The sequence below is a fragment of the Staurois parvus genome, unplaced genomic scaffold (assembly GCF_062004578.1).
Source record: "Staurois parvus isolate SC_StPar_1 unplaced genomic scaffold, SC_StPar_1.0 ptg000374l, whole genome shotgun sequence".
In the NCBI taxonomy this organism is placed as follows: Eukaryota; Metazoa; Chordata; class Amphibia; order Anura; family Ranidae; genus Staurois; species Staurois parvus.
Window position 1 is genome coordinate 242,478 of NW_028318170.1, and position 14,408 is coordinate 256,885.

At 45.8% G+C, this 14,408-nt stretch overlaps 2 protein-coding genes across 2 annotated transcripts in view; one reads left to right on the forward strand and one right to left on the reverse strand.

Annotated features, from left to right (window-relative positions):
- The first annotated feature begins 461 nt into the window (after nucleotides 1-461).
- LOC149456137 (E3 ubiquitin/ISG15 ligase TRIM25-like) lies at nucleotides 462-2,179 on the forward strand. The gene has a single exon (XM_089685372.1). It carries the CDS (start codon nucleotides 573-575, stop codon nucleotides 2,124-2,126), a length of 1,554 nt encoding a protein of 517 aa, XP_089541498.1. The 5' UTR covers nucleotides 462-572; the 3' UTR covers nucleotides 2,127-2,179.
- A 6,485-nt stretch (nucleotides 2,180-8,664) lies between these two features.
- The window catches only part of LOC149456138 (NACHT, LRR and PYD domains-containing protein 12-like), a 77,961-nt gene continuing 72,217 nt past the window's right edge, over nucleotides 8,665-14,408 (reverse strand). The window contains exons 10-12 of the mRNA XM_089685379.1: nucleotides 13,850-14,032; nucleotides 9,251-9,327; nucleotides 8,665-9,149 (exon numbers count right to left, since the gene is read on the reverse strand). Coding sequence (XP_089541505.1) covers nucleotides 9,127-9,149; nucleotides 9,251-9,327; nucleotides 13,850-14,032 — 283 coding nt within the window. The 3' untranslated portion in view covers nucleotides 8,665-9,126. The remainder of the gene's footprint in view (nucleotides 9,150-9,250; nucleotides 9,328-13,849; nucleotides 14,033-14,408) is intronic.

The following is a 14,408-nucleotide window of genomic DNA, read 5'->3' on the forward strand; positions in this document are numbered from 1 at the left end:
GACAGCCTGCTTATCATTGATGCCCAATAACTCCCTGTATGAATGAAGAATCCCCTCCTCCATTCATGTGATGGAAAACATAATATGTACAGGAAGATGAAAGAGGTGTTGTGGCTTCTACTCCTCAGCTCTGGATATGACCTTAGATTTTACAATTGGCCAATTCAATTGTTTATAAAGAACGCCATCAGAGTTCTCTGCATGTCGGGGTGCTGGCAGAATAATTGGGGTATATTGCAGGGATACAAGGGCTGTATATGTGTGCAGTGTATAGTGAGAGTAGACTCAGATTCTGTATAACCATCCCGCTATCCAGGTTGGTGCAGCCATGTCCACCTTTCCCCTCTCTACACCTGTCTTTCTCTCTTCTAATCTGATTATTTTTACTACTGTGAGAAAAATCCTCCCTCTTCTATACTTTGCTGTCTGCATCAAATATCACAATCCAGCCTCACCCTGTGTAGGAGGATGTGACCCTCCCAACTGCATTCTTCCCCGAAGTCAGAGACTTTCACCGACATTTCTCTTCTTCTGGCAGAGATGGCATCTGCTGATCTGAAAGCCGAGCTAGAATGTTCCATCTGAACATTTATACAGATCCTGGAACCCTGAAATGTGGACGCAACTTCTGCCGGGACTGTATCGATCGTGTGCTGGATACACAGGAGGGGTCTGGAGGATATTCCTGTCCTGAATGCAGAGAGGAGTTTCCAGATCGGCCTTCTCTGCACAGGAACATAACTCTATGTAACATAATGGAGAAGTTGCTTTCTGCTCAGCCTGATCAGGAGGAGTCCGGGGTCTTCTGTACTCACTGTGTGGACTCTCCTGTACCTGCTGTTAGATCCTGTCTACACTGCGAGGTTTCTCTGTGTGATAAACACCTGAGAGTCCACAAAAAGTCCCCAGAACACATTTTAACTGACCCCACCTTGTCCATGGAGAGCAGGAAATGCTCCATCCATAAGAAGATCCTGGAGTATTACTGCACTGAGGATGACACCTGTATCTGTGTGTCTTGTTGTATGATTGGAGGACATAAAGGACATAAGATGGAGTCACTGGATGAGGCTTCTGAGAAGAAGAAGGAGACACTGAGGAATGTTCTGCAGAAACTTCTGACAAAGAGAGAGGAGATGGAGGAAAGAGTCCAGAGTCTGCAGAAACACAGGAAGAAAGTGGAAGAAAAAGCAGCTGGTGACACCGAGAGAGTCACTGCCCTGTTTAGAGATCTCAGGAGGCGTTTGGAAGACCTGGAGAAGAGAGTCCTGAGGGAGATCTCCGGGAGGGCAGAGCATGCATCTTCCTCTGTGTTGGATTTCATCCGGGATCTGGAAATAAAGAAGGAGGAGCTGTCCAGGAAGATGCGTGACATTGAAGAGATGTGTAACATGACGGATCCACTGACTGTCCTACAGGAATCAGACACAGGTGACTTGTGTGATACTGAGGATGGAGATAATGAGGACAGAGAGAGACATGAGGAACTCCTCCATGATGGAGGGGGGCTGGATGTGGCTGGGATATCACACACATTACACACATTATCTGATATAATAACAGAGGGAAATGTATCCTTCTATATACAGGGAGCTGAGGACATATTACTGGATGGAAACACAGCTCATAATATTCTACATATATCAGATGACAGGAAAACTGTATCCAGGTCAGATAGATACCAGAATCATTCAGAAACACCAGAGAGATTTCAGGATTGTCCTCAGGTGTTGAGCAGTCGGAGTTTCTCCTCAGGGAGACATTACTGGGAAGTGGATGTCGAGGGGTCAGATAGATGGAGAATCGGGATGTGTTACCCCAGTATAGACAGGAGAGGAGGGCAATCAGAGATTGGAAAAAACAACAAGTCCTGGGGTTTGGTCAGGGTTGACGATCATTATGTAATAATACATAACAATAAAGTGAGCCTCTTACCCTCCAATCTCTCCAGTACCAGAGTCAGGATATATCTGGATTATGAGGCCGGGCGGATCTCCTTTTATGATCTGTGTGATCCGATCCGACACCTCCACACCTTCACCACCACCTTCACTGAGCCCCTCCATGCTGGGGTATGGGTATTGGGAGGTTGTATAAATATCTGTGGGAGGAATTGGGAGATGTGAGAACTCCTCCCAGAGATTAATAATATAAAAAGCAGATGCAGCGCTGAGATAAGAATGTCAATTATCAAATAAAGTGCAATGAATCAAAAGGTGGAAAGGCAATTATAAAATATATATGAACCAGCAAAACAATAATAAACATATCACTGTATCAAATAGTATACAAAGTGATTATAAGTGCATGTAAAGTGACCATAAATCATGACATTAATGAGTCCATAAAGGGACAAGGTGATGACAATATATTGTCACTGCAAAGTGACCAATGGTGCTAAATAAAGTGACAATGGTGATAAATCAATGTCCAAAAAGGAAATTGATGCAATTTAGGATCCAGTATTATGATCTCAAAGTATAGTGATCGGCTTTCTATATCCAATAATATGGTGGTGTGCCGGGTAATAGAAGAATTGCGCACTCACCCGATGTGTAATCAAATCACGCATTAAAGACATAAACTCTCAATGATCAGCCGGAGGTCCTCCCTCTCTGAATCATCAGTGGTCAGCAGTACCTCTATCATTCTCCTTACGCAGCTCTGTGGGTGGTAAAGCAGTATTAGAGGTACTGCTGACCACTGATGATTCAGAGATGGAACTCCAGACCAGGCTGTGCATATCCTTAAGAGGACCTCCGGCTGACCATTGAGAGTTCATATCTTTAATGCGTGATTTGAGTGCGCATCTGGTGATTGGTCACTTTGCAGTGACAATATATTGTCATCACCTTGTCCCTTTATGGACTCATTAATGTCATGATTTATGGTCACTTTACATGCACTTATAATCACTTTGAATACTATTTGATACAGTGATATGTTTCTTATTGTTTTGCTGGTTCATATATATTTTATAATTGCCTTTCCACCTTTTGATTCATTGCACTTTATTTGATAATTGACATTCTTATCTCAGCGCTGCACCTGCTTTGTATATTACTGGTTTAGAAGGTTTTTTGGTACCTTTTTTGGTGTCACAGCAGCTATCCTATAGCGCTCACTTTCCATTCTGTGTTTTTATTTGATTCCTCCCAGAGATTGGTGATGTCACAGGGAGGAGAGATGTGATTTGATTGAATGTTCAGCCAATGGGATAAAGCAGTGGGTGGGGCCTCAGTTGGTGTCCTTCAGGCTTTTCTACTATAAATAATAAGTGAGATTTCTCCCTCTGTCGCTGATCACTGTGATTGGGTAGAATATTGGTCCAACTACCGGACTGACATGTTCCTATTGGCCAGTGAGGAGGGATGTTCTATCTATCTATCTATCTATCTATCTATCTATCTATCTATCTATCTATCTATCTATCTATCTATCTATCTATCTATCATTATTATTAATACATTTACAATGAGTTTGTTCTATGGATGATTTTATTGTGTGAAGAAATAAAAATGAATAATCAATCTATAAATGGAGAGAAAGAGATGAAAATCGATGGAAAAATCTCCAAGGAAACATATGAAGAAATGATCCCGAGATTTACTAGTGACAGAAAACATGGGATCTATCCCCAATATAATGATCTGACTATAATAATATCATCTGATGAATGGTACCGGAATGTATCCCCAATATCATGTGTCCCCATAGAATGGATCCCCAATAGAATTCTACTGGAACCCTTTTATAATGGATCCTAATATGTGTTCCCATAGAATGGATCTACTAATAAAAATCTGTTGGATTCCTTTTATAATGGCTCCTACTGTAATATGTTCCCGTAGAATGAATCTCTAATAGAATCCTATAGGATCCCTCTTATAATGGATCCTAATACAATGTATCATTGTGGTGTTGTATCTTATGATCACTCGATGTGTCCTGGTGATGGAGGAGGAGTCAGGAAAGGAGATGTTAATGTGAATAAAGTTTTTTCTCTCTTGTACGTGTGATGTGTCGGTGATAGAACACAGAAATCATGACATGGAGATGTATTCCTGGTCATTGTGGGGGTGTTGAAGCTTCAGTGGATGGGGGGAGCAGAAGTCAGTGCTGATAGATCAGTGTTATATTTTGTCCCATCCCCCCTCCATGATCATATTGTACAACTTTTTAGCAAGTCACAAGGTGAAAGGCTGCAGCAGAGTCTTTTCTGTGTCAGACAATTGTGAATCACCATTGGCAGAGTTTTCTCAGGAGCACACACAACTCCCAATATCCACGGTGATAATTCTGTAATGCCAACCGCAGCTTCAGACAGGGGTGATACCTGCAAAGCTGAAGATCTGTACAATGTATAGAACCTGCTGCAGCTGGACTGATATTTTTTTTTAATTTAAAAGAAATTAAAAAAAACTTGTCCATTCCAGACCTTTTAGTGGGTGGGGTTCCCCCTAAAAGCCATACCATATCCTTTAGGACTGGTAGTAGTTTTAAGGGGAACCCCACTCCCCCAAAATGGGGGGGAGCATGGGGTCCCCCCTTGACCTTACCAGACCCTTGATCTAAGCACAGGCCTGCCATGGCAGGAAAGAGGGGGGATAGGCGTGGCTAGTGGTGACGTCACTGCTGACATCACCGCTAGCTCCTCCCTATTGCATACATCTGACCTGCAACTGTCAGACCTGTCATATTGTGGTGAGTGCTCGGCGGGTGCGAATGGGTCGGCGAGCGTCCTTTTGTTTTTTTTTATTTCAGCGAGTCGGTGTCATTGGGACAACACAGGACGCTACGATTGATGATGGATTACAATGATGGAACCATTTTTTTGGGCTTTTTCTTTTAAAAGCTTTTATTGCACAATAAACCATAAGAAATGACGTCACATTCCGGAGGTGCATACCGCACCATGTATGATGAACATCCAGTAATGTCCTTCTTTAGGCACTAGATGGCAGTATCATCCCCAGCAGCATAGACCAGTCCAGGCTCCAAAACGTCCCCACACTGTGTAATGCAAGGCGAGGGCCCGTATCATTACTGCCATCTAGTGCCTAAAGAAGGTCATTACTGGATGTTCATCATACCTGGTGCGGTATGCTCCTCCGGAATGTGACTGCATTTCTTATGGTTTAAACGCATTGTACTCTAACTCATTACACTAACACACTGTACACTAACGCACTGTACACTAACGCACTGTACACTAATGCACTGTACACTAACGCACTGTAAACTAACACACTGTACACTAACGCATTGTACACTAACGTATTTTACTCCAATGCACTGTACACTAATGCACTGTACACTAATGCACTGTACACACACACTGTACTCTAACGCACTGTACACTAACGCACTGTACACTAACGCACTGTACACTAACACACTGTACACTAACGCACTGTACACTAATGCACTGTACCCTAAGAATGTGAGTGCATTTCTTATGGTTTAAACGCATTGTACTTGTGACGGAAGCGTAGGCAGGACAGAACACGCAGAAAAGATGGGGAACCCACAAAGCTTTATTGAAACAACAAAATGACACACACTCAATGGGGAAATGGGGAGGGTGATGTGTGTGCAAACTAGGGACGATTCCATGCATAGGGGGGTCTTCTCCAGCAGGGTGGCTTGTGCGGTCTTCCCCCCCTTTGGACTGAGGTCTTTGGCAGCAGGCGAACAATCTTCCCCCTAGGCTTGGGGGGTCCCAGGCAGAGCCTGATCACGAGGGTCCCACCTCAGCTGAGCTCCCTCCGTGACTGCACAGCGGATTGGAGTCTCGGGCAACAGGCGGGCAACCTTCCCCAGGGCAGGAGTCTCGGGGACTCAACGGGACTCTAGCTGTGGAGTCTGGCTTAGCACAGCTCCCACCCAGCTTTCTAGGGATATCGGGTTCATAGGGACTCAACGGGTAGCGATGGCTCAAGCACTCAGGGGCATCACAGGTAGCTATACTCTGGGCACGCCATGGGGTGGTTTAAGAAAGTGTAGTCTAGGCGTGTAGTAGGGCAGTTCATGACCCGGGTGGTCTGTGCGCAAAACAGGGACAGCTCAGGACACGGGTAGTCAGTGCACACATCAGGGACAGTTCAAAACATGGGTGGTCGGTGCACACAGCAGGGACAGTTCAAAACACGGGTGGTCGGTGCACACAGCAGGGACAGTTCAAAACACGGGTGGTCGGTGCACACAGCAGGGACAGTTCAAAACACGGGTGGTCGGTGCACACAGCAGGGACAGTTCAAAACACGGGTGGTCGGTGCGCACAGCAGGGACAGTTCAGGACACCGGTAGTCTGTGCGCACAACAGGGACAGTTCAGGACACGGGGGAGGTCGGTGCGCACAACAGGGACAGTTCAGGACACGGGTAGTCTGTGCACACAACAGGACATGGGGGAGGTCGGTACGCACAACAGGAATAGTTCAGGACACGGGTAGCCTGTGCACACAATAGGGACAGTTCAGGACACGGGGGAGGTTGGTGCGCACAACAGGGACAGTTCAGGACACGGGTAGTCTGTGAGCACACCACGGGCAGTTCATGGATTCTAGGGACACTCACGGTAGGCGACTTGCAGACGCTCAGCAGCAGGCGGCTTCCAGGGAGGTAGGCGACTTGTGGACGCTCAGCAACAGGCAGCTTCCAGGGACTCTCACAGCAGCCCGCTCCTCCAGGAGCCGGCAATCAGCAGGCAGGGGCCCTCACAGTGGCCAGGAACAGCAGCGGGGGTAGCAGGGCCGCGGGGTCTGACCTTGGAAGAGGAGCTTATGCAGAACTGCGGAGACTCCCACCCTGGGACATTCAGCGGAGGGAGCAAGATGATTCCAGCAGTGTGCACAGTAACAAAGAAAGAGGGCTGCTTCCTGTGCCAGTCTTTTTAAAGCCATGTAGGATGCTGCTAGGTTGCCTCAGCAACGGCCAGCCCAGCACTGTTCATGGAAGCTACAAGGACAGAGGAATGTGCAAGGGGGGAGGGAGGGGTGGAGGGATATGGCTGAGTCACAGCAGGCAAAGGGGGGTGGGGGAAGCATGGGCACTCTGTGACAGTACTCTAACTCATTACACTAACGCACTGAATACTCTAACGCATTGCACACTAAAACATTGTACACTAAAACATTGTACACTAACGCACTGTACACTAACGCACTGTACACTAACGCACTGTACACTAACACACTGTACACTAACGCACTGAATACTCTAAGGAATTGTAACACTAACGCATTGCACACTAAAACATTGTACACTAACGCACTGTACATTAATGCAATGTACACTAACGCACTGTACACTAACACTGTACACTAACACACTGTACACTAACACATTGTACACAGACTGTACACTAACGCACTGTACACTAACGCACTGTACACAGACTGTACACTAACGCACTGTACACTAACGCACTGTACACAGACTGTACACTAACGCACTGTACACTAACAGACTGTAAAATAACGCACTGTACACTAATGCACTGTACACTAACAGACTGTACACTAACGCACTGTACACTAACTCACTGTACTTGCGCCCGCCATAGAGTTTTGGTCTAACTGCACTTTTGGTCCCTAACGTATGGACTCTGATGACCAACTTGCTGAATAATATCTCCCAGGATGCCCCCTCCAGATAACCACCTAAGGGTCAGCCGTAATTCCTCATAAACAAAATCTCAGCATAGTGCTTTATCCTGTAATTACTTTTATTGCACAATAAACCATAATAAATGTAGTCACATTCCGGAGGTGCATACCGCACCATGTATGATGAACATCCAGTAATGTACTTCTTTAGGCACTAGATGGCAGTATCATCCCCAGCAGCATAGACCAGTCCAGGCTCCAAAACGTCCCCACACTGTGTAATGCAAGGCGAGGGCCCGTATCATTACTGCCATCTAGTGCCTAAAGAAGGTCATTACTGGATGTTCATCATACCTGGTGCGGTATGCTCCTCCGGAATGTGACTGCATTTCTTATGGTTTAAACGCATTGTACTCTAACTCATTACACTAACACACTGTACACTAACGCACTGCACACTAACACACTGTACACTAACACACTGTACACTAACACACTGTACACTAACGCACTGTACTCTAACGCACTGTACACTAACGCACTGTACACTAACGCACTGTACTCTAACGCACTGTACACTAACACACTGTATACTAACGCACTGTACACTAACACACTGTACACTAACGCACTGAATACTCTAATGCATTGTTTGCGAACGCAATGTACACAAATGAACTGAAAAGGGGGACACTGCACCGGCTGGACTTTCATATGGACTCTGCTCCCTGTCGGCTTTAGTCTCCTTATCTGCAGATGGAACAATATCAGAGACAATTCTTATTGTAATCCTGGAAGATGACACTAGATGTGTTCCTTTATACATGGATTGCTTTGTTTTTGTCTGTTACTTGTTGCAGCTCATAAACACACTCTATAGCGTAGCCTCAGCTGGCCTTATATAGCAGTTGTTGTTTTCCCGAGAGGTCATTTATTATATGGGGGAGGGGAAGCCGGTACAGTAGAGGGTCACCCCACTGTCTAGCCGAACCACCCATTTGATGTGGCCACATCTGGATGTCTGAAGTCATGTGGGAAGTTAACACTGTCTTGGGTTAATGGGGATAAATGTGTTTTTTATTTCTGTGGTTTTATATTTGAAAATATATTTTTTACACAAAAAAAAATAAAAATGATTTTTATAACAAAAATATTCAGTATTTTTGCCACTTAGTCTCTGAAGGTAACCTCTGTCCTTGTGGTGCGGAATCTTCTGTCCACCCATTGTTCCTTTATATGTTATGTAGAGCGCCCCCCACTGTCCGCACCGCACTGTCACCATGTGTTCAGTGTCTTCTACTTGTGTAGGAGGAATCTTCATGTCATGAACAGGAATTTCCCAGCATGCTGGTCTCACCAGTGGTGGCAGTTTTGGTGTGAAGATCTAAAAATCCCATTTTTATTTTGTAGTAATGAATACATTGAGGAGTAACAATACAATATACAATATAAAATGGAGGAATGGGAGGAAGGACAGATCCCCGCTCAGATCATTCCGGAATAATGGTCAGTGGATATCAGTCAGAAGAATCATCATCATCTGAATGTGAAGAAAAGGAAAATAAAATCAGTGCCATGAACAGGAGAATCTGATATAATTCCATGCTGGACATTCTCTTCATATCAGGGTCCATGTATTACCTGAGGGGGGGAGGACTTCCCACAGACCATTTTCTAATCTTCTTCTGTGTATAGATACATCCCATTTTCCACACCATCTATGAAGAATAAAATGTGAGAGTGTTAGAGGAGGAAATGTTGCTGTGATGATGGAAAAGGGGGAGCTGGTGCTGAGCTCTGGAAGAAATGATGGACATTTTATACACACTAATGGGAAGTATTCTTCTGTCTTCCTGGAAATGTGTGCGATGTGTAATGTACAAATCTGCAGCCGTACAATGTACATCAGTGGTCTCCTATGCTGGGAGGAGATCTGACGTAGATTGGATGTAGATGGTGGGATGTGGGATCTCATCTCTTCATAACTGACTCCAGTATGCAAACACACCAAACCATCCCCTCTGTCCTCACACTTAAGGGGTTTGATAAGTGTCCCCCATTTATAGGGCCCCACCACCTTGTGAACTACCCACCTAATACTGAGGAGCCCTCACCATGGCAGGGGCCCGCACACTCATGGCCATCCAACCATTGGGATATCAGACTACGTCTGGTGTACTGGGCTGTCATGTGTACAGGCTGAGAACACATCTGATTGGCTCAGTTATACTGACACATTGGATAGACAGCGGGGGATGGGGGGATTTTTAATGAAAGTTCTTTTTCTTTAAAGGTAAAACCTTGTGGAAGATTGTAGGACCCGACTAAGATTATTAGTGGTGGATCTGATATTCCTCATCCACCCATCTGTAATGATACAACTTGGGATGAGGAAGACATTCTCCATCATCTGGGAAATCTGTGACTGGCACAGGACATCTCAATCATCTCTCTCATTATCTGTATAACCCCAGAGACCACCAATGGGTTCTACAGAAATGTCGGAACTGTTCTGGGCTCACAGAATGAAACAGGACGGCCTGAACTCATCTCTACATGGACATGCTGGAAGCCACTTTGTTCTGTATATTCTATTTCATGGTTTCTGAACACAGATTCTAAGAACATTCCAAGGTGGTTACAGCTTATGTTCCCAGGTTATAAATCTGGGGGAGGTATGGTGGGATCAGACAGCTACGAGATAAAGACTGGACATGACACCAAGTGGTAAGGTGAATGGATGAGTCCATGTCTAGATTGAACAAAGGAAAAAAGAATTGTTCACAATGATTTGTTTACATGAACCTTGAGAAGAAGAGTGAATATTAAATGTTACATTGTGTGTGGTGTTATCAGGGCCACTGCTCGAAATCATGGGGCCCCGTGCAACCTACCAGAAGGGGGGACAAAGCCCCACCCCCACCCACCCATCAGAGCTGCTTTGTTCAAAACCATTACACAGAACAGGTCAGTATAATGTGTCTGTTATTTTAATTAACCACTTGCCCTCCTGAGTATTTTTTGTGAAAAAAAACAATATTTCTGACTTTTTGCTATTAAACATGTCCAGTAAAAAAAATATTTGGCCAAAATCTATTTTTCTCCGTGTCTTTGCTAGAAAAAAATCCCAATATGTGTAAATGAATTGATTTACGTGAACGTTATAGTGTTTACAAATGGCGATATAGATATTGGGATTTTTTACAATTTTTTTGTAATTTTTACTAGTAATGGCGGTGATCAGTGACTTATAGCAGGACTGCAGCAGGTATTCTGACACTGGGGGGGACTGACTTGGTGTCACTGACATCCCCAGTGACACCAATACAGTGATCAGTGCTAAAAAAAAAAAAGCCCCAACACTGTACTAATGGCTCTGGGCAATAAGGGGTTAACATGAGAGGTGATCAAAGGGTTAACTGTGTGCTGGGACTGTTTTACTAGGGGGCGGTGTGTGTTACTAGGGGGGGTGTGTGTTACTAGGGGGTGGGGTGTGTGCTTCACTGTTCTCACACTGCTCTGGATGGCTGTGCTGTGCAGTGTGCCCGAGCTGACAGAGAGGATGACTGTTAGTAAACAAAACAATTGTCCTCCCTGTTGGAGATTCTTGGGAATCACTGTGCGCCGATGAGTAATTACCGGCTGGGACCCGGTGATTGACAGCCGGGGCCATGAATGGCGGTGTGGGTAGGGCGGGCTGGAAGTGGTTAAAAAAAAAATCTTTCCAATGACTTTAAGACACTTCTTAGCTGTAAAGTCATTTTCCTTTTCTGTGGTTTTCTTCCCCAGACAAATATGACATTTCCCGGCTCCTGTAGCCTCCTGGGATGTAACCCGTCACATATCCCAGGAGACTGCGGCAGCAGGGACATACAGCGGTGTATCATCAGGTGCTGGCTGCAAGAAAGAGAAGAGAAGGCGGCAACACAAGACCTGGCAAGTGGCAGTGGGGCAGCCAATCAGAACAATGCTGGAATTGCTGGGCATGTATGGTCATTGTGGATACACCAGCACAGTAAGAGGGGGGGGTTACACAAACATTTCCATGCGGAGGAAGAGGAGAATGGCAAAGTGTTTCTTTAACCACCTAAGCCCCCAGGCCTGTTCTCCATAAATCCCCTTGAGTAGCAGAATTGTATTTCTGGCAATGTGTTGGTTTGAAATATTCTATGTTTAGCATTTGCAGTCTTCCCAGCAATAGTACAGCATATGATGTGTTCAGTAAATAGATACCAAACTTGCCAAGATGGAATATTGTGCACATCTGGTAAATGGTGAGTACCGTACCTAACATTGTCCATAGGGGGCGCTTTAATAGCCTTTACAGGTTACCAGATTACAGTTAGGCAGGAGGTCTGGTGGCAGAATTATTGCTTTTTTATGGGAATTTTTTGTTCAATTTTATTGCTATGACAGGTGATGAATAACATCCCTTGTGATAGATGGGGCAGTGACAGGTCTTCTTTATGGAGAGATATGGGGTCTATCAGACCCCTGACCCCTCCCCTGCCCTCTAAGGCACCTGATCATACACAGATCGGTTTGATTGGCTGCATTCCTGGCCAGTACCAGCCAGGTAAACACAGAATTAAACCCAGAAGTGACATAATCCTTGTAGCTTCCGGCTTCATTCATCACGGGGGGGGGGGGGGGGAGACACGGATGTTCCCCTCCCCCCACTCTGTATGTTGCCAACTCATCCGCATACAGCAGGACAGCCTGGGAAAACAGGAGCGGGCTGAGGGCCAACAGAACAGCGGTGATAATAAATCATCAGGGCCATGGTGTATACTATTCCCCCTCCACTGCTTTGCAGTATATGCAGGAGCATTTGGGGGTGGTAAAAATTCACAGCTGAGCTGCACATTTCTACCATACCCCTAAACACAAGTGTAAATGAGGCCTAAGGCCCCTTTCACACGATCGGTCAGATTGGATCTGCTTGTCCGTTTTTCAGGTGGACCCTCCATTCACCTCTATGGAGTAGCAGATGTAGAGGGACTTGTGTCTGCTTACACCCGCTTACCTCCAAACTGGTCCGGTCAGCGAAAAAAGGAAAGCGGATCCGTCCTCCTCCATCAAATTGGAGGGCAGGCGGGTGTAATGACCAGCGAAGTCCATTTACACCCAACCGCCCATAGAGCAGAGCATGCTCTGTCTGTGTCTACCTGCTTGCCGAGCGACTGTACAACTTACGATGGTAAACATCTCGGGGGGAACCATCCCTGCCTGGACAACACAATGATTACTGCTGGTGGCCATATAGCTGCTAGCAATAATCACATGTAAAATACCACAGGCTGGAGTACACAAGCCATTCAACTATTGACTTGGATACAATCAGCCTGCCCATACATGGTTCAAATCTCGGCTGGTCCCCGCTCAACTGGCCGAGTTCTGAACCATCTGTGTCCAGCTCACATTTCACTGTCCTTCCTTCAATGATCATCATCATTATCACCATGATGGTCCTATAGTGCAGTTGCTGGGGCTCCTGTACCTGTCCTGTGTGACTGCCATCATGATGATCATACAGTACAGTTGCTGGTGCTCCTGTACCTGTCCTATGCGAGCGTGACTGCCATCATGATGATCACACAGTACAGTTGCTGGGGCTCCTGTACCTGTCTTGTGTGACTGCCATCATGATGATCATACAGTACAGTTGCTGGGGCTCCTGTACCTGTCCTGTGTGACTGCCATCATGATGATCATACAGTACAGTTGCTGGGGCTCCTGTACCTGTCCTATGTGAGTGTGACTGCCATCATGATGATCATACAGTACAGTTGCTGGGGCTCCTGTACCTGTCCTATGTGAGTGTGACTGCCATCATGATGATCATACAGTGCAGTTGCTGGGGATCCTGTACCTGTCCTGTGTGAGTGTGGCCGCTGTCATGATGATCATACAGTACAGTTGCTGGAGCTCCTGTACCTGTCCTGTGTGACTGCCATCATGATGATCATACAGTACAGTTGCTGGGGCTCCTGTACCTGTCCTGTGTGACTGTCATCATCAGGCTTAGTGGGGTGTATTTGCTAAAGCTGGATCCCTCAGAATCTCGTGCACTTCTGTGAGGGAACCAATCAGCTTACCGCTTTTATTGCTAAAGCTTCATTGGACAAGCTGAGGTGAGAAGCTGATTGGCTGCCATGCACAGTTGCACCAGATTCTGAGGGAACCAGCTTTAGTAAATCCCCCCAGTATGTGTGTTCCCCCCAATAGAACAGATCTTACCTTTCATCCACAGTGAAGCCGGCATTCTGGAGGACCTGCCAACGAGGATCCACTTCTGAGTCCGACATCTTCTCACCATCCTTCTTATACAATGTCACCTCCAGTCTGGTCAGAGTTCGGTTTGTGGAGATCACGGAGCAGAGATCATCACAGCACCAGAATGTCACTTTACACCATATTAATCTGGTGGGAGAAGCAGGAAAGAGAGGTGAGATGTTCTGCAGTGACGGGCAGAAGTAGACACATTCCAATAGATAATCAGTGGGCGGGGTCTTAGAAGATGAAATGTTGGCCCATTTGGATGGATGATCTCATGGAATATTGGTTGGACCTCCCCTGTGAGATGGAGGGGAGTTGTCACCCACCTGAGAAGTCTTAGTGTGGATGGACACATTGCAGCGTACGTGGTGATGCACACATTGGAGGGGGAATGGCTCCATATAGATTCCCTGCGGCACATAGATGGGAACCGGCCACATAGGAAATAATGGGACTTCTACTTGACCTGCGTCTCCATGCAGCAAAATCCATGAGGATTGCTAGATGCCCTGACAAGCAA